Source organism: Parasteatoda tepidariorum, chromosome X2, assembly GCF_043381705.1.
Source record: "Parasteatoda tepidariorum isolate YZ-2023 chromosome X2, CAS_Ptep_4.0, whole genome shotgun sequence".
NCBI lineage: Eukaryota > Metazoa > Arthropoda > Arachnida > Araneae > Theridiidae > Parasteatoda > Parasteatoda tepidariorum.
In genome coordinates, this window is record NC_092215.1 from 27,452,007 (window position 1) to 27,475,915 (window position 23,909).

The 23,909-nt window shown below is 28.2% G+C and overlaps 1 protein-coding gene across 5 annotated transcripts in view; it reads right to left on the reverse strand.

Annotated features, from left to right (window-relative positions):
• Positions 1–23,865, reverse strand: part of LOC107455114 (tumor protein D54) — a 37,998-nt gene extending 14,133 nt beyond the window's left edge. The window contains exons 1-3 of one of the 5 annotated variants that reach the window (XM_043041059.2): positions 23,532–23,865; positions 22,824–22,885; positions 3,128–3,258 (exon numbers count right to left, since the gene is read on the reverse strand). In XM_043041059.2, the coding sequence (XP_042896993.1) occupies positions 3,128–3,258; positions 22,824–22,878 (186 nt within the window). In that variant the 5' untranslated portion in view covers positions 22,879–22,885; positions 23,532–23,865. Of the gene's footprint in view, positions 1–3,127; positions 3,259–10,805; positions 11,233–22,823; positions 22,886–23,448; positions 23,473–23,531 lie in introns of those variants that run through there. The other 4 variants (XM_071188349.1, XM_071188350.1, XM_043041058.2 and 1 more) reach the window with 4 other exon arrangements.
• Positions 23,866–23,909: the final 44 nt, after the last annotated feature.

The window sequence follows — 23,909 nt, forward strand, 5'->3', positions numbered from 1 at the left end:
ACACAAACAAAAGGAAAAAAAATCAAATACAAAAGATATTGCTTTGATTAAATCTTCCTTTTCATTTTTATAGAAATGGCAATAATCTTCGACATTCAATAACGCTCATTATTTCGAATTTACTATAATCATGAATTAGCCACACTTACCTTAATCGAACGTAGTTAAAACGAATATTCCACGCAAGTTTTTTTTTTTTTATTTAATTTTCATCATTATTTAAACAAAAACAAAAAAAAACAAGGAAAAATACTAGTTCCAAAATGCCCATCACATGTTTTTTTTTTATTTTTATTCAGAACAATGCGTCTTCAAAGAAAGACAGAGTTTGAGAATGCCATAAAATTCCTTACGAAATATAAATGGAAATAAATGCTTTTTTATGGCAATTTTCATGAGCCATTACACTTATCAATAAAAAAAAATTAAGTGCCATTTTCTGTAAAATTACCTTACTCAAAATCGGGATAAGAATTATTCATTGATAATGTGTAAAAATTATATAATAGAGATAAATCTTCGTATTTTTTTCACAGCATCGAATTTATTAATTTATACTTGGTTAATAGAAAATTAGAAAACAAATTTTGATAGATATTTGGCAAGCAATAAAGGTACAGTGCGCAATAAAAATAAACGGACCACCCTAAATGACTTTTCAGATCTTCAAGGTTCAATCTTTATGGTTCGAAGGGGTGACTTCAAATATGCTAATTAATTAGCGCAGACGATATTTTAGGCTACAAAATTAGGCACAAAAAATTTACCCTTTTTGAATAAACATACCTTTATTTTAACGGATTCGAATCTTTGACCCTAAAAATATAGGAAGTAGCCACAATTTGGGAAATATGGTCCTAATAGTTTAATCAAGAGAGCACTCCTAAGTTAGAATCCTTCAATGTTAATTTTACTTTTTGCGTATTTCGCCATATCTCAAAAGCTTTTTAAGAGAATTTAAACATTTTTGCAAGCAATTATAAAATTTGTTCATTCAAAGATAATTTCATGTACAATATAACTTCTAGTAAATATTTATTATAATAATAATAAATTATTTTATTTAATAATGTCGAAAAAAGTTTGAATTGTATGACATACAAATTTTTGCATCATTTTAAAGAATGCAATTTAAAATGGCAAAATACAAAATTTGAGCTAAATCGTTAAAATAGTTCCTGAGAAATTGAGTTTTAAAAACGCGTCTCTTAAGTATAAAATTTGGGGAAAAAACAATGTTATTAAATAACTCATAGTGAAATAAACAGTTAAATAATCAAATACAGAGCATACGTGAAGTACATATATACATGGTATTTCGTAAAGACCACCCTTAATTTGTATTTTTAAAATCCTTATCATGTTAATAAAAAAGTATGCAAAGGGTAGCAAATTAAGAGAGGAAAAAGCAAAAACGCTATAAAAATGGGACCAATTACATTAGAGGAAGGCAGATAAAATATCAAAACGGGCTTAAGTAGAGATTGAAACTTAAAAGTGATTCTAATAATCATTTTTCAACTCCTCTGTTTCCTTCTTCAATCAAATCTGTCTGGTTGATAGATACGCTCGCCATCCTGTACTGTGATTTGTCAGATTTCGATAGTGTTAATGATTTTTTCTCTGTTAAATATTCATTTGCTACCTCAAATGTGTTTTGTTTATTTTCTTCATTTTTGATGAAGATTCCAAAAGTACACATGAAGGGTGCCTTTACGGAACACCCTGCATATAATTGGCTGCAACACTGGACCAATTCGCTCAGTAGCAACTGTATCCAACTATTGAGAGAAAAATATTTCTGAATGTAAATCAGAATTAAAAAAAATATAACATTTATTGACGAAAGTTAAATAAAGAGGAATAAAACAAGTCTGCTACTAATCCAGAAGATATAAAATACTGTTAGTAAAAATATTTGTAAAGTTCTAGGTTATAAAATTGTTAAGGACATTGATATAATAAAATTGATAAAAATTATCAAAATTAAAAAAAATGATCAAAATTAAAAAAATCGGAAGAAAAGTTGGACAACGTACAAAACTTTGATGGCTGGACTCCGTCAACATGGATTTTAAAAGATTCGAACTGGAGAAATGTTCTAAAGAAGGCCAGGGCTCACACCGGGCTGTCGTGATGATGATGATGAGTAAAAGAATTTTATTTTTACTTTATTCAAAAGAATGAAAGTATTCGTAACTACCATTACATATTAAGCGTTATAATATGATTTACTTGTAAGATATTTTGCAAGTAAATATATATTTTAAAATGGCGTAAGATAAGTGGTAACTAAGGATAGTAAATTATTTGAAAAAAATAAAATAAAAATGGTATGTTTTTTCCAACCGGTATTTTACCTTTTCCGGAATAATAACAGCCCTGATAAAAAATAAGAATTCTCTAAAATTCCTTGTAAAGAGATAATAGTGATCAAATTTTATATAATTAGTGAATAAGATATCAATAACAACTTGAGTAAAATGCTTTTTTAAACAATTTCTGATCCAGAGAAAAACTATTCCATTCAAATAATTAATAAAAAAAGTGTTTTGATCCAATAAATAGTACTTATTAAAAAAAGCTATAATGCTGACAAAATACTGAGTGTTCTGCATTCACTCCCTCAATGTCCATTTTAATAATCCTTGACAAAAATAAAGTAAAAGTTAGACAAATTAGAGGACAAATAAAGGCGAGATTGAAAAAGAAAATTTTTTTTTTTGTTGCCAGAGGAAAAGGAGAAGTGAAATACAACTATCATAAATCAGGCAAACAAATTGGTTTAGACATTTTCAATCCTGCTTCCTTCAATAGTGATTTGTCATATTTTGATATCGTTTTTTTTTTCTTCCTCGCTTAAATATTCCATACCCATATAAATATTTCTCGCTAGAGGAAAATTAGATTATTAAAAATATGCGATTTTATCTGACAATGAAATTGGTATAATGTTTTTAATTCCGCCTCCCTCTATCTCGAATTTTCATATTTTGATGCCATTTTCTTCTTTGCGTAAATATTAACTTGTAGTTTCGAACATGCAAACTTTACTTAATTTTTGACGGGGATTCTAAAAATTTACATAAAGGATTACGGAACACCATTATTAATTTCAAAAACTAACCTTTGCTAATTCTGTCTTCAAGTCATCCTCTAGTTTTGCTCGTTGTTCAGGATCAGTGATTCCTAACTCATGTATTCCGCTGTCAGGTGTAGCATCATACGCTTTATCTTCAGATGCCTCAAAATAACTATCTGTAATAAAATAAAAAGTTTGAGAAAAATCCTACATTGTAAACCAATAAACTGACAACCGATAAGAAAACTCAAAACAGGAATTGTTAAATGATGTAACAAACAATCTAAATGACTATCTGTACCTCAAAATAACTACCGGTAATAAAAACAAAAAATTTTAAAAAAATTTGAAAAAAATCTTCAATTGGAAACAGAAGACCAATAAAAAGACCGGAAAGAAAATGGTTAAAGGATTTAACAAACTATCTAAATTACTATCAGTACTTCAAAATAACTATCTGTAATAAAAAGAAAGTTTGTAAAAAATCTTAAATTGGGAACCAATGAACTAAGATAGATAGAATGACCAAAGATAGAGATGGTTAAAAGAGATCTGTGATAAACGATCTAAATAACTATCTGCAACAACAAAAAATTGAGAAAAATCTTTAAATGGAAACCAATGAACTGGAGACTGATAGGGAAGACCAAAAAAAGAGATGGTTAAAGGATGTGAAAGCGATTTAAATAACTATTTGTAATTAAAAAAAAAGTTTGAGAAAAATCTTACATTGGAAACCAATGAGCTGAAGACCGATAAGGCCATTAAAAAGAAAAGAAAAAAAAAAGACGGATAAAAGATGTAACAAACGATCTAAATAATAATAAAAAAATCAGTTTGAGAGAAATCTCAAATTGGAAACCAATGAACTGAAAGGAAAGATAAAAAAAAAAAGGGGGAGGGGGAAGAGATGGGTAAAAGATGTAACAAACGATCTAAATAGCGCGACGTATCTACTATATATAAAAAAATAAATTAATAAATAAAAAAGCAGTTTGAGAAAAATCTCAAATTGGAAACCGATGAACTGAAGACCAAAAATAGGAAGACCAAAAAAAAGGATAGGAAAAGGATAGGAAGACCAAAAAAAAAAAAANAATTGGAAGAAAAAAAAAAGATGGATGAAAGATGTAACAAACGATCTAAATAACAACGTATCTGTAATAATAAAAAAAATATATATATTAAAAAAAAAAAGAAACTTGAGAAAAATCTCAAATTGGAAACCAATGAACTGAAGACTGATAGGGAAGAATATAAAAGAAAAAAAGAGATGATTAAAGGATGTAACAAACGATCTAAATAACTACGAGACTTTACAATTCAAAAGTTTTCGGTCATTATTAAATTAAAAAAGAAAAAAAAAATTAGTTATAATTTTCATTTTCGAATGAAATTATTTTTGGGTGACAATATTAACATGAAAAGATTCTTCAACACGCGTAATTAGTTACAGAAATAAGGTGGTGAAGTATACGGAAAAAAATTAATTAACGGATCTACATTTTTGGTCTCAGAATGATATCTTGCCTTAATTATTTATACTATTTTTACACACGTGTTTAAACTTTTTTTCTCGTGATCAAATTTTTTAAATCATGATGACAATTAAAGTTTACGATAATGATTAAATGAAATAACAAAACATAAGAATTCCAAAATAATTCTTAGTACCGAATCACTGTAAAATAAACAAGTTCTATAATTGAGTTCAAGAATTCCTTTATTTGCTCCAATATTTCAGAAATATAGTGAATTACGCAAAAAGTAAAACTTTCTTAAATTTTCGTTTAAATAGTTAAGACTATTCTCCAATTCAAACCATATTTTCAAGAATAAGACTATCCACTTAACCTAGAGGATTCAAAAATAAATTCAGCGAAAAAATGGTGTGTTTATTCAGTATCCGTATTGTGCATTCACAGAAATAAAACGCTCACTTTTAACGACTCAGTAATCCTTCAGATGTATTTTGTTAATTATGATAATAATTTCGTTACAAAATCACGTGATTTGTAATGAAACGCGAACTCTAAAATATATAACGAAAATGTTTTCTCAATTCGGAACCTCACCGCTATCCCACCGTTTCAAATCTACGAAAGCCCACCAGGTGGCCGAGGGGTTAGCGTGCCTGACTGCGTAGCCGATGGTTGCGGGTTCGAATCCCGTTCAGGGCATGGATGTCCTTTCTTCTGTGTGATTGTGTGAATGTAACCCGCCCTATAAACGGGTTTGTGGTTGTATGACGTGGGCGAAGCTACTCCACCGACGTGGCTTAGCCATAGGTGCTCACTGGGTAACGATAAGGGAGTAGCAATTCTGGCATTTCTGAGGCCAATGAGAAATAGACTCAAGTGCCCGCCATTAACCAAAAAAAAAATCTTAATTGAACAAAACAAAAATGACTACTATACTTTTGACGAAACTTGTTTCCTTAAAGTAGTAACAATTATTTTGTCACTTTGACGAAATGTTTGCTCGGAGCATATACCACGAAACGATTTTGTCAAAAACGAAATTTCATGAAATTTTAGTATCTTTTTTGTGTGTGTCCTGTTTCATGACTTATAATATTGTTCACACCACTCAAATTTATCAGCATATTTAAAGTCAACCTCTTGAACATTAAGCTTGCGTCTTAAAGTAAGTGACAATCCAAATATGATAAAAAATTTATTCAGTTGTTTTGTTTTTTATTTTGAGCTCTGTACAGCAAAGCATGTCAAGTCATTCATTACGTTTTCGTATAGGTTGTGACCTATGTAAACCAAATTAATTAAAAGAAAAAGCTTTTTCACTCTTGCTTAACTTTACGCTTAATTTAACTTTTATTATGCTTAACTTCAGTTAAGCGTAATATTTTTTTTCTTCATCAATGTTTAGTATATATTTTTTTCTTTTTTCTTTTTTGGTCGGCAACGTGTCCAAAATGTTGGAATATTACTAGAGTAGGTACAATTTTGCAAAATAATAATATAAACTTAAGCCTAGGAAAAACAGTAAAAGTTAGAAACATATATTAGCCTCGATTTTCAGATTACTATGGATTCCAGGACTCCAAGGAACTCCATCCAACAATATCAATAGATTTTCATCAAATTTTCTTTACAACACACCATGGTTTCGGTACTTTAAATATGTACTGTGTCGTTTATAATTGGGACAGTACAGCCGAATCCGGCTCTTTTGCCATTCAATTTATATAATCCATCACAACCAATTAGTGGATTAAGCTTCGAAAAAAGACACCACTATTTCGTAACATTTTTTTAGTAAAACAATCTATAAAGGATATTTTTCCTAATGTTTTTAANATAAGTTCAAAATGTAGAGAAAACAATGGAAAAATTACAGAACAATGAAAGAAGGGGGAAAAATAAACGAAAAATAATAATAAAAATAACAAGAAACCGAAAGAAAAAAAACGAAACAAAATCCGAAAAAAGGACAAAAATTTTAAAAAAATCTGGGAAATAAAAAAAAAATTTCCGGATTTTTTTTTCCGGTTTCCTGTTATTTTTATTATTATTTTACTTTTATTTATTTTTTCCCCTTCTTTCATTGTTCTGTAATTTTTCCATTGTTTTCTCGACATTTTGAACTTATTTTATGAGTTCTATTTACTTGCAGCTTATGCGCAATAAATAAAATAAATGTTTTTCTTAATTTTCTTCGTGTTTTTTGTATTTATTTATTATGCTATATACATATATTCCCCCATTTACTGTACTGTATTCCATTTTTACTGTACTAGATAGAGACTCAATGCTGTTGAAATCAACCAACCTAACATCCTTGATTTAAAGAAAAAATATATGCAAATGAATAATGCATGAACGACTATCACCATCAAAGTAAACAAAAAAGATATCGTATTACAGAGGGTTCCTTCTCCTAAAAGTTGTTACAAAAAATAAATAAATAAATAAAATAACCACAAAAAAAGACAGATAACCTCAGAAATGACAAGAATTCTTTACAAAAAGTCGTGTTAGGAGGAAAAAATCATTGACTGCTTATAGTTACGAAAATCACTGTTTTATTTAAAAAAGTGAAGAAAAAAATTATTGAAAAGGTGTAAAGAAAAATATACGAAACGTATGTTGTTCAGTAAAAATAAATACAAGTGAATACAAAAAATATAAAATAAATAAATAAATAAAAATTTTAAAAAAAATATTTTTTCTTTACAAAAAGTGGATTATCTACGCGTTATGGAGAAAAAATCATTGACTGCTAATAGGTACAAAAAGTATTGTTTTATTTAAAAAATAATAATTGAAAGATAATAAGTATAATTAAGAATAATTGAAAAAGTTCAAAGAAAAATATACAAAGCGAACATTTTTCAGTAAAAATAACTAAAAGCAAATACAAAAAAAAATAATAATAAAATAAATAAAAGATAAATAAACATTTTAGTATTGGCAAAAGCAACGCATAAAAAATAGAGGTAGTAAATAGGAATTTATAATTTAATTAAAGAACTCCAAGGAAATGTTGCATTTTTTTTATTAAATCCATCGTAAGTTAATCCTAATCTTAAATACAAAAGGTAGGTTAAAAATTTGAGGGTAGGCTTGTTCATAGATTGTAATTAAAGCGAGCAAAAATAAATAAATAAATAAAATTAAAAAATCTCTGAATAACTTTTGATTTAATGATTTTATTTTGACGTACTACGATTCAATCTTAATGGTTCGAGAGGATGAAATCAAATATTCTAAGTTTGTGCAGTCGATATTTTAAGTTATGAAATACGGCACAAAAACGTACCTTCCCTAAATAAACATACCTTTTTTTTCGACGGATTTGAATTCTTGAGACTGAATATATTAGAGGATAGCGGCAATGTGGGAAATATGGTCCCAATAGTTTGGTCGGGAGAGCGGTCCGAAATTTGAACCTCTTAATAATAATTTTATTTTTTGCGTATTTTTGCCATATTTCGAGAAATTTTTAGCGATTTGAAAAAAATTTACACACAATTATAAAATTCGTGTACTCAATATCATTCCGTGAGAAAAATAATTTTTAATAGTTATTATATTTTCTTATTTTTATTTAATGATAGCCGAAAAAATTTTGAATTGTAAGGCATGCACATTTTTACATCATTTTAAAAAAAGGTAATTTTACATGGAAAAATACAAAATTTGTCCGACATGGGTCGAATAGTTCCAGAGAAATCAAGTTTTAAATATATGTCTTTTTTAAAATACAAATTCCCAGGGACTATTCGATCGATTTCGATCAAATTTTGTATTTTGTCATATAAAACTATATTCTTTAAAATGTTGTAAAAAATTTGCATGCCTTACAAATAAAAAAAAATTTCGTCTATTATTAAATAAAATATAAAAATTATTGGTAGCAGGGAATTATCTTTGGATAAGCAAATTCTAAGTGCGTGCAAAATTTTTCAATTCATTAAAAAATTTCTCGAGGTATGACAAAATACGAAAAAATAAATAAATAAATGGATAAAGAATAAAAACCTAACATTAAGGAGTCCAACCTTTGGACCAAAGCATTGATTTCTCAGATTGTTGTTAATCCCCCCCTTCCAATATTTTGAGGGTCAGAGATCCGAATCCATCGGAAAAAAGGTATGTTTGTTCAGAGAAAGTACGTTTTTGTGTCTGATTTCGTAACTTAAAATTACTTCTGCACTAACTAGCATATTTGAGGTCACCCCTTAAGCCTTAAAGAATGAATCTTAACATGCGAAAATCCGATCATTTGATAAAAAGTGATTCAGAGTGATTTATTTTTCCTTCTTTTGCGCACTGTACATGTTCAACGATATAACACAAACACAACTAGGCATAGGAGACAAAATTTAATTTTATCTAATGATATGACATATAGCATCAAAAAATGGTATGCTATGGTTGCTTGAACGAAATTATTATATATATATACAATATATATATATATAAGAAAGTAATAATGATATAGAATTAGTAATAATGATATTTATTATCAAATTGAAAAAGGGCTCAATTGTCAGTTTATACATATATATATACATATATATATATATATATATATATATACACAGTAATATTAATATACTTTTGATTTCTCAAAGTTGAAGGAATGCTAAAAAAATTTCGTAATAACGAGTTTTCAAGATAACAAGTTCAGAACTAAATATGTTCTAAAAAGAAGAAAATACATTCTAAAATATTACTCAAAAAAGTAGAGTNATATAGTTAGTATATTTACATTTTACACATTAAATATGAAAACATTTAGATTTTGCACATTAGCAGATATAAGTATAAATTATTTTGATCAAACAAAATTTATTTAACCATGATAAGAATAATCACTCATATTCTGTTTCGATCATGTGAGCAATCATCTAAACTAGAAATGCTGTTTTTTTAAAAGAAATTTTTCTAGTGAAAGATTCGAAACTAAAGTGAAATAATTGTTTACAAACATCAACGGAACAAACAAAAGCATATATAAATAACTTGCTGTTACGGAAACATTAGAATAGAAGAAAATCTTTGGACTATTGACGCAAGAAAAGTTGAAACAGCAAATTTAATATAACAAAATTATTAAATAATTAGGAAATTTAATTAAAGCGAAAGTAAAACAAAAGTTTTACTCAATTACTATAGAGCAGCGGTTCTCAATTTTTCTCATCTATGGAACCCTAAATAATCAACCTTCTTTAGGCGGAACTCCCATTTTATTAATTAATTTATTGAGGTAATTGTGAACTTTATAACCTAAAAAGGACTATTTTCATAGTTTTATCCTTAATAATCTTAAATTAGGTTTTATTTGTTTTTGTGTATATACATTAAAATTAATAAAATAAGCAGCATTATGGTTTACTTCTAACTGAAAACTTAAAAGAACTGCTATAAACATTAAAAATTTTTATAGGGAAAACATCTTTCTTTATTAAAGAATTTAGTAACTTCATTTTGATTTGAACAGCTCAAAAGGAAATACTAAGCAATATTTCATAAATGCTTGTTCTTTTATAATTTATTCAATATATTGTTATTAGCAAATATGTTATTTTCTTATAGAATAATTATTTATTTATTATTAATTTATTTTCTTATAAAAAAATATCATCTCTATTTCAGAGGCATTTTACTGGAAATAATTTCACAAAAGCAACCGAAAGATAAAGTAAATTATTAACTAAAGGTTCGATTTGAATATAATTGAAGATTTAAAAACTCATCACTGATCATAAAAAGTACTAACTCGTGGAACCCCAGAGTTCCTCGGAACACCATTTGGGAACCCTTGCTATAGAGTATGTAGGACAAACTTTCATAGCATAAGTAAGACAAATATAAAAGTAGGTAAAGTTACTTGCTCTAACAAAAACATTGAAATGGAAGAAAATCTTTAGACCAATGACGCAACTAAAAACAAGAACAAATGTAATAAAATTAAAATGTTAAAAGAAAAACACAAACGAAAAATTTAAAAAGTTGATCAAAAGGTAAATAATAGGGGAAAGTAAACAAAAGTTTCATTCTCTTAGTTCAGTAAATATAGAGGATAAACTGTCATAACATAGGACAAACATTAAGGGGGGGGGGGTAATGTCAACAAATTCGAAGCACCCCTATCGGTCAAAACATAACTTATAGTGTTATAAGTTAAATTTGGACCAAACACAGATTTTCAGATATAAAATACTAACACTTCTACTTATAAAAACAGAATTTCTAACCGGGTTCAAAAGCTGCAATATGTAGATAGTCTTGATAGCGTGGGGGGCATTCGAGAGACAGGGGTCTGCGGGCAGGCAGTTCCTCCTCATCCGAGTGCTCCATTGCCTCTGCCGTTACTTTCCCAAACGATCGATCCTTTGCTTCACCCTGACGTCAGGGCGCTGCGGCGTCATCAGAATCACTCAAATTGCAACAAATCTTTTCTTGTTGGGTATTTAATCTTTTTTTATAAAAAAAACCCAAAATCTTTCATGAATCTGAAGTGAGAATTTAATTTTTATCTTTAAATATAACTAAACCAAGATAATATTTATTTTGAAATCGCTCAGATAGATGAAAAATATGTTAAAGGGGTTGATGCGTCAATCGATATTGCTTAGAAAAGACGAACAAAAGTATTCAACCCACCTACCCCACTGAAGGGGTGAAGCTATTTTAAAAACAGAATCGTATTCATATGGAAATTACTAAAAACTCCTCTTAAACCAAACGGGTTGAATTATACAAAGCAAAGTATATCTCTAATTTTTGATACTACCCTCCTTACTTTTTACTTTCTTAAAAAACATTAATACATTTGTTTAAATTAATAAATATTAAACAAATGGTAAAAATAATAACGTTAATATGAGACACGTAGAAAAAACTGTTTTTGTGGGCTTCTAAAACATTTTAAAAACACTAAAATAAAATAAAAATTAAAAACTTTGCAGACCTAAGATTAAACCCAAGCCTAGTTTCTGAATTATTTAATGCTTTTAATCAATTATTTAATCATTTAAAAATAAATGTCTCCCTGAGTACTCCAGCGGTCTTTTCCTCCCATTTAGTTAACGACACCAGATCATCTTGACTACTAAATGAATTCTCGTTTACGCTTAGCTCAATATAGATATAGTTTGTCTATATAAAGAACTCCCCTCGCCACAAAGTCTGAGGTTGTCAGCTGCTATGGAAGCAAGAAACAGCACATTTTAAAGAGGGGAGTTTTTCTTCCTTCTGATTCTCTTTCTCCCTCTGACTCCAGCCAAAACCTATCTCCTTTACTTGAAATAGTTAAACCTCGTAACCACAGTCACCGAACTATACATGACGAACGGCGAGGAGAGTTCTTCCCATAGACAGACTGTTGTTGATTCCGGCACTTGTTTCATCGTAGGTTATTCCAGACTTTTTGTGAAAGGTCCGTTTTTATGCACTCGTGAAAAAATGCAAAAACCAATGGTCGATTCAGACTTTTTGTAAAAGATCCGTTTTATGCACTCGTGAAAAAATCCAAAAACCAATGGTCGATTCAGACTTTTTGTGAAAGGTCCGTTTTATGCACTCGTGAAAAAATGCAAAAACCAATGGTCGATTCAGACTTTTTGTGAAAGGTCCGTTTTATGCTCTCGTGAAAAAATGCAAAAACCAATGGTCGATTCAGACTTTTTGTGAAAGGTCCGTTTTATGCACTCGTGAAAAAATGCAAAAACCAATGGTCGATTCAGACTTTTTGTAAAAGGTTCGTTTCAGTGAAAAATCTACTCAGAACTTTTTGAATGAGAGAATAAGGTTCTGTTATGTGAATAAAAAAACACACACAAAAAAAAAAACAAATCTTTCAAGGAGTTTTAGTTTTAAAACTACGACTAACTGTTTTTCAAAAGAAAAGTTCTGTGAAGGCGTGTTTTTGGAAATGAATTTCGCCTAAGTGGCCCCAGGTCATTCGAAATTCAACTCACATTAGTTTAATCCGTTGAGGACTACTACTACCAGGGTATTCATAATCTTGTATCCATAAACAGATATTCAAAACAAAAACATGGATTGCAGTTTGTTTTTTCTTCTGCGTACATGAAGAGTTCGGACAGTGAAAGTTAAGATTTTTATTCTGTTTTAACAGTGATTGTCGGCCAAATTTAGTTATTTTAAATCTTAAACAGTTTCAAAAACAGTTTACCAATCCCACCGTCAATTCAAGGAAAATACGAAATAATCGAACTCTGACTATGAGCCGCGATGGCTCAGGGGATAGAGCATTCGCCTTCCAATGAGGTGAACCGGGTTCGAATCCCAGACGATACGAATTTCGCATCGGCTTGCACCGACCACAGTGCTGACGTGAAGTATCCTCAGTGCTAGCAGATCATGGATTAGAGTCCTCTTGCTCTCAGGCTAACCGTGAGAAGTTCTCGTGGTCTTCCACTCCATGTAACGCAAATGCGGGTTTGCTTCATCAAAAAGTTCTCCACGATGGCAATTTTTTCCCAATACTTGATCCAGGAGTTTCCATGTCTTCTGNTTAGTAGTCGTAAACCCATAAAATTGGGTCGGCTGTTCAACGACGGTTATAAAATAAAAACTCTGACTATTACACTACTTATATTTAAATACATTAATGTGCATAAAAGTCCTTTGTGCACTTTATGCAATCAGAATTTTGAGATGGATTGAGATCAGTTGCTAAAAAGTTCTTCGTTGAAATACATAATTTAACTTTCAACACATATTTGTTCTGCACTGGTATTTGTTTCCTGCGAGCAAATTTTAAACTAATAAAATGTTAAATTGCAACAATTAAAAATTTAGTTTTAAATATTATGTTGAATTGTTATGTTATATTGAATGTAATGTTATGTTGAATGTAATGTTATATTGAATGTTATGTTATGTCGAATGCTACGTTATGTCGAATGCTATGTTATGTTGAATGTTATGTTGAATGTTATGTTATGTTGAATGTTATGTTATGTTGAATGTTATGTTATGTTGAATGCTATGTTATGTTGAATGTTATGTTATGTTGAATGTCATGTTATGTTGAAAAATGGAATGCTGTTGGATGTTATGTTAAATTTTATTTATTTCTCGTTTCTATAATATACAATAACAGCTAATAATTTGGTTACGATAAGAAATATATGCTAAAAACGATTAAAAAATTAAGAATTATTATAGCTATATTTGCAAGTTTTTGTGGCTAATTTCAATTTCCTCTTAAATAATATAATTTTTTTTTGAAAACGACCACCTTTAATATATATCTTTACAATGCTTGTCGGAGTTAAGAAATTATACACATAAGGAGTCATTAATTTATATTTATAATCACTGAAACTTGTATTAACATTTTACAGCTCACACATTCGTACCCTTTCCCGACAAAACTTTTAAGAGGACGCCTTACCAAGGGAGAAACTTATAGTTGCAAATTCTCATTCAACTCCATTACTAGTTTAAACTTTAAAAGAGTCAGTCAGTTGAGAAGAGTCAGTCAGTCAGTTTAAGTCAGTTGAGTCAAACCTAGAGTAAGTCATGTAGTTTCAATAGCAGAAAAAAATAATAAAAAAAACAAAACATCAAAATGCAAACAAATTATTGGAAGAGAACTTCTCCATTGCGTAATCCTAAGTTATCTTCTCATAACTTACTTTCATTTTGATATTTTATAAATTTCTTTTCAGTATTTGAAACTTCATTGCTTACTCTAGGCTTGTCTGAATTCACTTTTTCAATATTTTAAATTATTGATGGAAGTGAAAGAGAATTTGCGACGACAAGTTTCTCCCGAGGTATGGCGTCCTCTGAAGAGACAATCGCCATCTTGTAATTCAGTTTTCGCTTTCTCGATATTTTTTGTTTTTAACAAACTTTGGGCGATATGGAATTGTTTGACAGCACAGTACCTTAAAAAAAGTGAATTATTCTTTATTAAATTGGAAGTGATAGCGCTTGATAATTTTTTTTAAAAATTTCAATGAATTTCTCCTCAAAACTTTAAGGCAATACAAATTATGTCATTTGCGGTTTTTAGTAAGAAATTTAAAACTACACATCTGTCAGCTTTCTTAAAATTTAATTTTCTTGCTGTTTTAACTGATGAAAACCGATCTGAATGGGGCTAAAAAATTCTTTTATCTTCATACCTGCCAACTTTTAATCCTCTCCATTATCATTTTTCCCAGTGGTATTAAAATGGAATTAAAATTTCAATTTTAAGCAAAAAAATACGTTGTATTTGAAAAAACTTAAGCAGACAGCCATGATTGGAACTCACATTAATATATGTGCTTAATTTTTTTAAGAATAGTGTTGATCAAAATCATTTAAAAATTAAGTTTATAAAAGAAAAAATAGCATATATTTACTACCACTTTTAATATGAAAATGAAATTTTACGCCAAATGCGTAAAAGTTGGCAGGTATGTATCTTAATTGCACAAAAACAAAGATATTTATCAAAAATCTAAAAACAGATAACAGTATGGCATACTACTTTTTTTTTAAATTTTATAACCGTCGTTGAACAACCGACCCAATTTTTTGGGTTTATACGACTACCAATTTTCAACTCCGTAGCCTTGTAATTTTGAACCCAATCTAGAAGACAAGGGAACACCCAGATCACGCATTGGGAGAAATTTGCCTTCGTGGAGGAATTTTTGATGGAACTAACCCGCATTTGCGTTACAGGAAGAGAAAGACAACGATAACCGTTAGTCCGACGGCAAGGGGACTCTAACCCATGATCCGTCAACCACTGAGGATATTTTACATCAACACAATGGTCGGTGCAAGCCGGAAGCGGAATTCGTATTGATCAGCCGTCGCTGGGATTCGAACCTGGTTCACATCATGGGAAGGCGAACGCTCTATCCCCTGAGTTGGTATACTACTAACTACATTTCAAGAACTGATAATTGCAGAATTGTATTGGCACAATTTTGTCAGAAAAATTAATCGATAATTTAAAATACCACACGCTTTACATCTCAAATTCTAATTGCTACATGTTTCGAAAGATAGTAAACAAAATAAATATCCACCATCAGTTTAAATCAAACTGGCAAGAAGCACATGTATGTAAACTTATCGTTAACGGGATTTAGCGAAAGTTTCAAAATTTAGATAGCGGAACTCCGTGAAAATTTCGTTGGATTATATAAGTTTTTGATTCGTAGGAGTCCGCGAAAAAATGGTATTGAGATACGCGGAGTTGTGCGAAATTCACGGAAAAATCACATGCCCTGTTCTTAGTTTTTACCCGGAAAATGAAACGAAAAACCCACTATATAATAACCCTTGTAGAGAGGACGCGTCAAAAATACTAATTAACCTAAAAGAAGATTTGTTTATTTAAAGAAAGGGTTGGTTGAATTTTATCGTCTGCATTTGTTAATTAGCATATTTGAGTTGTCCTCCTCAAACTTGTATTATTATTAATTTTAAATGCACGAAAAGTCGATTATTGGATTCGTGAACTCCCTATCTGAAGGATAAACCTACAGTAAAGACGTTCTATAATAAACACCTTTACTATATATTTTTAAAATTGTTACCAAAAGTAAAATAAAAAAAATAGTATACACGTCAGAGGTCACAAATTAATTTTTAAGTAAGCTACAAAAACAGACAACAGAGGGTTAAATAATACTTAACGCTCTAAATTAAAAATAATTAATAATCATAGGCCAATTAATAAAAATAATTAATAATCATTATGTAATTAAGGAAACTTTTATAGTTTTAATTGATATTATCAATAAACAATTAAAAAAATATCTACTTTGCTTCCATAAACATGCTAGCATGATTTTTAAAAAAAAAGGGGGAGATTTTTTCACTGAATTAATTTTGATTTAACAAGCAAATAAAAATTTAATATCAAAATGTTATATTAGTAATGTAGGTAAAAGAATGAGTTCTCCTTTATTAGTCAGTATATATGAAAATGTCATACTTTAACATTATTCAAATTACAGCATTTGCATTAATTTACTTAATAAAATAATCAAGTTTTTTTTTTCTTCTTTCAATTGAGTAAGTANTCAAAATGTTATATTAGTAATGTAGGTAAAAGAATGAGTTCTCCTTTATTAGTCAATATATATGAAAATGTCATACTTTAAAATTATTCAAATTACAGCATTTGCATTAATTTACTTAATAAAATAATCAAGTTTTTTTTTTCTTCTTTCAATTGAGTAAGTACAAACTTTTAACTTGACTTACAGGAGCTTAAAATTTTTAACTTAAAGAAGCGCGATTTATTTACGCGACTTAAAGAAGCGCGAATATATTTTTTCAATTAAAAAAATATTTTGAGATAATGGAATATTGATGAATACTAAAAATATCAAACAGGCTGTATACATATATACAATAAAATAGTGAAGTAAAGGTATATTTTAGTTCTAAGGATTTTATAATGAATAAAAAATAAACTTTGAGATTTATTTTAACACAATGAAACTTTATGCATAAAAATGCTTATAAATAATGCAGCATAAAATAATATACATTGATAAAATTTTGTATAAATTCTGAATATTTTGCATTATGCCTTTTCATAAAAGAATAATATTTCGAAAATATTAGAATCATTAATAAAAAACTTACTGCATACATGAAATAAAAATTAGTTTACAAGTTAGTAAAAAAAATAAAATATAATATTCAGATAATCACCTCATTGCCATTTGTGCTTTTGATTGTAACAAGCATAATGTACTATTTAACAAGATTATAAAACAGATAAACTTTGATCGCAACAAGTAATTAAATTGCATTTAATAAATAATTTTAAAAACTGTCAGAACATGAAGTAGGTGATGTTTAATATTATTTTAAGAATTTTTAGAGACACAACCTAATTTTAAATTTACTCAATTTTCACTTAAATATTTTATTTATTTTATAAATATAGATTTGGAGAAGAGCAATAATACATTTAAAAATTACAGATGTTTATTTAAAATAACAGACTGACATTAGCAATTAAACTAAAGATTAAAAAAATCTTTAAGGGAAAATTTGCTAATTTTCATTCATTTATATTTAAACTAAAAGTATTTAAAATAAATAATAAAAACTTACGTTATTTAAAAGCAATTTTTTTGGTTAATTTTTATTTGAAAAAAGAAAAGAAAAAAAAACATTTGGTTTAAACCAGTCGACCCTGGATAAATAAATAAAAAAATTTAAGTAACAATTCTGTTCCCTTTTAATATTTTCAGTAGAGGATTTAAAACAAGTACAGAAACAAAAATATTTTATTAAAAAAATTAATTTTTATTGTCGTTACTTTCAATTAAGTTATTCAGTCCACAAAAATTTATATAAGAAAGATCTATCACAAAACCCGCTGAGTAATTAACCAAATGTAATACTAAATACAATTTTTTTTTGTTTATTTCTTGATGATTTAATCAGATTTCAAAAAAATATATATACATGTTGATACGAATCCACACATTGATACAAGTATGCAGATTGATATGAAATCACAAACTGATATAAGTTCAAGAGGAAGTAATTATTTCTTTTTTGAGTTAGTACCTACTAGCTGATACAAGTGAAACCACAACTCACTGTTGAAGTTTATATTTATTTCCCTCTTAATGAACATGGGTAATTAACTACAAATATAAAAGTTAATGGTGCTGCCCTCTAGATGATAAATTAATAAGATAATTAAGGACAAATTATTTAAACAAGTTTAAGCAGTATTATTTCTAAACATATTGAAAATGAATTTATACAAAATCTATTAATTAATTTCAAAATGTTTCTATTTCAAGTACAGTACAGAACCCGTTATCAGGAAATCAGAAAACCGGAAGACCAAAAAACCGAAACGAAATTCGATAAATTTTCCCGCCTTTTTTAAAAAAAAATTTTTTTTTCCTCATAAGATTTTAGGATTTGTCTTTCTTTTTTGAAAGATGTTCACCTTACCATCATTTTGGAAATAATCATTAGTGTATTACTTCATCGTTTTTTCTTCTTTTTAAGATTATTTCCAAAAAAAAATTTTTTTTAGTTGGGTTTAACAACAAAAAAACGGTTTTTTGTAGCGATTCAGAAAACCGGTAAAATCAGTTATCCGGAATAGCGATGGTCCCAATCGTTCCGGATAATCGGTTCCCTACTGTACTAGTAACTTTCAAGTACAAAATATTAGATACATTGATACAGACCCATCCCTAATGTACAGCACACCAGAAGTAATAAAGATAAACCAGAAAACAAAGGTAAAAAAATTATCCTTTGTTACCTTTTACTTTTGGAAGTATGTTCTGTAAAAAATACAATAAGAAAAAAAACACTTCTTTTATTTTTCAAAATTTTTTATTAAATTGTAAATGCCTGTGTTTATAAAAATTCAAAATAGCATTGAAAATTTAAATCTTATTTAAGTTGTTTTGAAATAATGGACATTTTTCAAACATTACAAAAAATTAATCTTGGATAGGTTTGGATCCAACCCCAAAAGTTTGGTCAGTTAAACAAGTAAATAAAAAGGAATGGTTTGATTTTTTTTTTCTAGAGTTCCTTTATCAACAGTTTTTTCTGAATACTTTTTTTCTGGGCAGCTATTTTTGATGTTTTAAAAAAAAAAATTTTTTTTTTTTTTTAGATATGCCAGGATACTGTTCTTATCCTCCACTACACAAAAGGATACATATAAGTGAGTACTAAAAGCAATGTCATTTTTGTCTCACTGCAAATTTTGTAGTGGTTCAAAATAAAAATTAGGACAACAATTTATGAAAAATTGAGGACAAGATCAGGAAACTTTTTGGTGCAATACACACATACTAGACTATCACCTCTTTGAAAATTACACTTAGTGTAGTATATTTCTTTAATTGTATGCAATCTAAAAAAAATAAAAACATGGGCAAAATTCTAAGTTTTCAAATAAAAAAAACCTGATATTTACAGTTATTTTCACGTAACAACAAATTACTTCAAAACGTTAATAGTATATAATCAACATACTAAAGAATAAATCCATACAAAAATATATAAATAAAAAAACAGGAAAATCGTAATCTGGAAAAAAAGATCATCAAAATAAAAAGTTTAAAAAAAACTAAGATGTTAAACCAGTGACTCAAAGTAAATGGACACTTAAAAGTACTTTCGATAACAATAAATGAAAAGTGTAAAAAATGAAAAGCAATATTTTCTTTGTAATTCTACATACAAGAGAAAAAATTTACTACTCAAAAATTTTAATAAGTTTTTCTTTATGTGGAAGAAAGATTTTAATGTGGATGAAAGATTTCTTCTTTGAAAAATTTGCTCTATCCTATGCATGAATGACATCTGATGTACATGACCTTGGGATATATGCCTATGACTGGCTTGTGGTGGAAAGAGGTGTAAAATGATAAAAATTTAAAACAATTCTTTTAGAATGTTCAGGTTCAAAAGAAAACTTTTGTTCCAAAAGTGATATAGTAAAAATTTGTTTTAAGAAAAATAAAAGATTTTCATTTTTTCACATTATCTCCTTTTCCATTTGATAAAGGTTTCTGTTAAATACACATATAGTTTTTTTTTCAAATTTAAATAGGTCTAGTTTCTTGCATTTCTTTCTACTGAAAGATATTTAAAAAAAAAATATATATATCGATTAATTTTTTTTAAATCTTATGAATCATCTTTGTAAGCTGAAATGGTGCATTCTGAACAAAAAAATCGGGATAAAGCGATAAGAATCAAGACAAATAAGAAGAGAATAATTTTAATCAAGAATATCAGCACAACTATGAACCCTGCATACTGCAAGATAATTTAGTTTCTTTAAAAAAGAACAACAGATAAGTAGGTCTCCAAATTATGTTGCACTGAAAATGACATACATCATAATTATAAATGAAATATCGCTATGATTAATATATTCTTATTATATAATTAGAAAAATAAAGCAAAATTGCCGGAAAAATCTCATTTTTCTTATGTCATTCAATACCACTTAATTCTATGTTTTAAGTATCTATATTTTTGCCCAGCATTAGCATTTTGTTTTGAAAAAAAAATCTACTAATAAAAAAAATGTATGAAATTTGTATAAATTTAAGGGTGCGTATGTAATTTGCAAAATGAACAACAAAAAAAAGACTCTTAAACTATAACTTTGATTACACCACCACTTTTTGGTTAAGAATCTCCGACTTAAGTCTCAATATAACAGTGGTGCTAATATGAAGACACTAGCCTTTCTGGTGCTTGTGTCAATGAGAAAATTTAAAAATTTAAAATGCATTCTTAAATTATACAAAAATATTTGTTCAGATTTGCAAAAAAAATTGGCCCTGCTAAAAAAAGAAAGTTTATTTAAGTCTATTAAGCTTGCAATGACTAAATAAATTTCAATGGATTACTATAAAAGATCCTTCTAACAACAGAAAATTGTTAGTAAAAAAACAGATGAACATAAAATTGGAATTTTAGATGGTGAGATAAGTTTATTAAGAAAATGGTACCTCTAACGTTTTTCTTTTAGATCTGACAAAGAATTAAATTTATTTTCTAATATTTTGTCCATTGTACAAATATGGTGTTTAAAACTTTTTACTTTTTTCACTTTTAGGTCTGTATCTATAAGTTTGTTTATGTCAGAAAGTGAGAAAATGTTTGATTGGCAAATTCTTCCTGAAACAGCCAGAATTTGATTGACACTTTCATAGTCATTCAGTCAAAATTTAAGCCCTCTGGCTAGTCTGAAAATAGACGGAATTTTGATTTGAAGGCTTTTCCAGTACCAAAACGCTTAGATACAAAAAAATAAAATTTAATAATGCATTGTCCTAAAAAATAATGTAGTAGCCAATATAGTTTTAATTTTATTATTTTGCTACTTTTTTTTATATATGTATTGCTTTACTTGGATATAAAAATTATTTACTATTATGCATGCTAAAATTATGCATTGAAGTTTTGGAATGTGCAAACGTTTGGGGGAAATGTTGTTTCGAATGCTTACTGCAACCACAAACCTTTTTTTATGGTCATCTAACACTCAATGCAATGATCCTGATCAAACATTTATGTTTTTGTTATAAGTTTTTAAGGAAAACATAAAGTAAATCAAACTGGTTATGGATACCTAAAAGTGAAAAGTTGTATATTCATATTTCTGGCTAAAGCAATTTATTAAAGCAATTATAATAATTCACTACATTGTTTTGTATATGTTTCACAAAAGAGTTACTACTTAATATTTATAACATATTACTAAATTTCTACAAGTAAATTTATAATTAAAAATGTTAGGACCTAAGTATTAGTGCTTAGCTAAGTGGCTGCTGATCATTCCGTTTTTACTGCTAACAAAACTGTTCTTAAGAATTTCTGCATTCACATACATGATGTGAATTGATGTTCATTTAAAAGTTAGATAAATTTAAAATCAAAGAAGCTTAATAATTAAAAATTATATATCAAAATTGAATAAAGCTTTTAGTTTCTTAAAAATTATTAGGATAACTGCAATTATTATATATTTTTAATGTTCTTAGTCCTATAAAATAGTAGATGTGTTGATAACTTATGTCAAAAAAGTGTGAACTTTTGTCAAAAGTTTGAACCTATGTTAATTTCACGACAGCATGATTTTTAAATATTTTGCACACTTCTAAGTTAGTCTTTTTCTTCCGTTTACTTGAATTCAACCTATTCAATCTAGAATGATTTGAAAGACTCGTTTTGCTAAGATATTCAGTTCTCTCTCTTTCTCTGTCATTGTTAACAGACAAAAGACTTATCAAACTGTTGTGTTACACAGCATATCAATTCCATGTAAAATTCATACACACTGTTGTGCAAAGCTGGTTTGCAAAAATGTTAAGTAAGCTAATGTTGCAAACACTCAAAATAGTGGCTATAGCAGAGTAAAATAAACTGGCCATTAATATACCTTAATATAATAGATCCCATATCTTAAGATAATATACCTTTCATAAGATAATATACCTTAAGATAATAGACCCATTTTATTTATTTTGCTAAACCCATAGTTGAAATATGGAACAATATGGATATATTTAGCCAAATGGATTTCATATGGATTGATTTAGCCAAAAAGGATTATAGTATTTTATAAGAGGAAAAAAAAAAGAATTGCCAAACAAAGAGAAGTCTTTTGAAAAGAGCTGTTAAGCCATTGAGAAAAAAGAATGAAGTATTCATCAAATTCAATTAGGTAAACTTTCTATAAGAATAATGTAATGAGGTTTACTTACCAATTCCAATATTGGGATACAATTTTCCATCCACACTTGTTGGTGACATAGACATTGTTGATCTGAAACAAAAAAGAAAAAAGCTTCAACAATATTTCAGTAGAGACAGGTTTAAAGATAACATACTCTTAATTTTTTAACTTAAATATTACTATTAAACCAATTTCATTGTTTTAAAGTAAATTTTATTTTTTTGCTTCCGATTTGTTTAAATATTTTGCCTGTTTGTCTTATGCTAAAAGACAAACAGGCATGCATCATAATTTCAATTTAATTTTACTTCCTGCTAAAATCATGTGTGACCAAATCTCATCTTTGTGTAGTTTTATAATAGTATCGGTAAGATATGTAGAAAAAAGCTATTTAACGTTGTAAATCATAGTTATATATACATATAACTTGAACTGCTTTCCAAAAAGAGGTGCGCTTTATTAAAATAAGGAGAAAATATGAAAGAAACAATTCAAACAAAACTATGCCGGAAATAAACTTTTTTGTTCATTTTCTTTTATATAAAATTCAGAAGTGGTCTTTTTTTAAGAAATTATGGCTGAAAAAATTCATGTAGCTTTCTTTCACTTGAAAATAGTTTGTGACTGCCCCCAAAGAAAATAAACATTGTTACCTTAGTAATCAAACATTTCTTCTTACTGAATTAATTGACTATTGATTGATATCAAATAAATCAATATTAAAGCAAATTCTTACCCTAATATTCAATGAAAGCTTTGAGAGAGACACGAAGAAGTGATTAATTATTATTAGTTATTCTACAAACTAGACGGCAGCCGCACTAAATCACCAGACCACAATTGTAAACAAATACCTTTTAAACAACAAACGTCAAACCTAAACATTCCTACATCGCAATTTTAAGAACAGCTGATAGTTATTTGGTAATATAGGTAGCGCTGTATATGGTAAATGACTATTTGTGTTTATAAAAGTGCCATTCTTTTTCAACTTTATTTTTCTACAGGAAAATATCTTTTACCAATCAGGTTTTCATTCCTTCCCGTCAACGATTGGAAGTGCATAATCCACATTTAAAGAGAATGGCCATTAAGCTGTTTCATTACAGTGAAG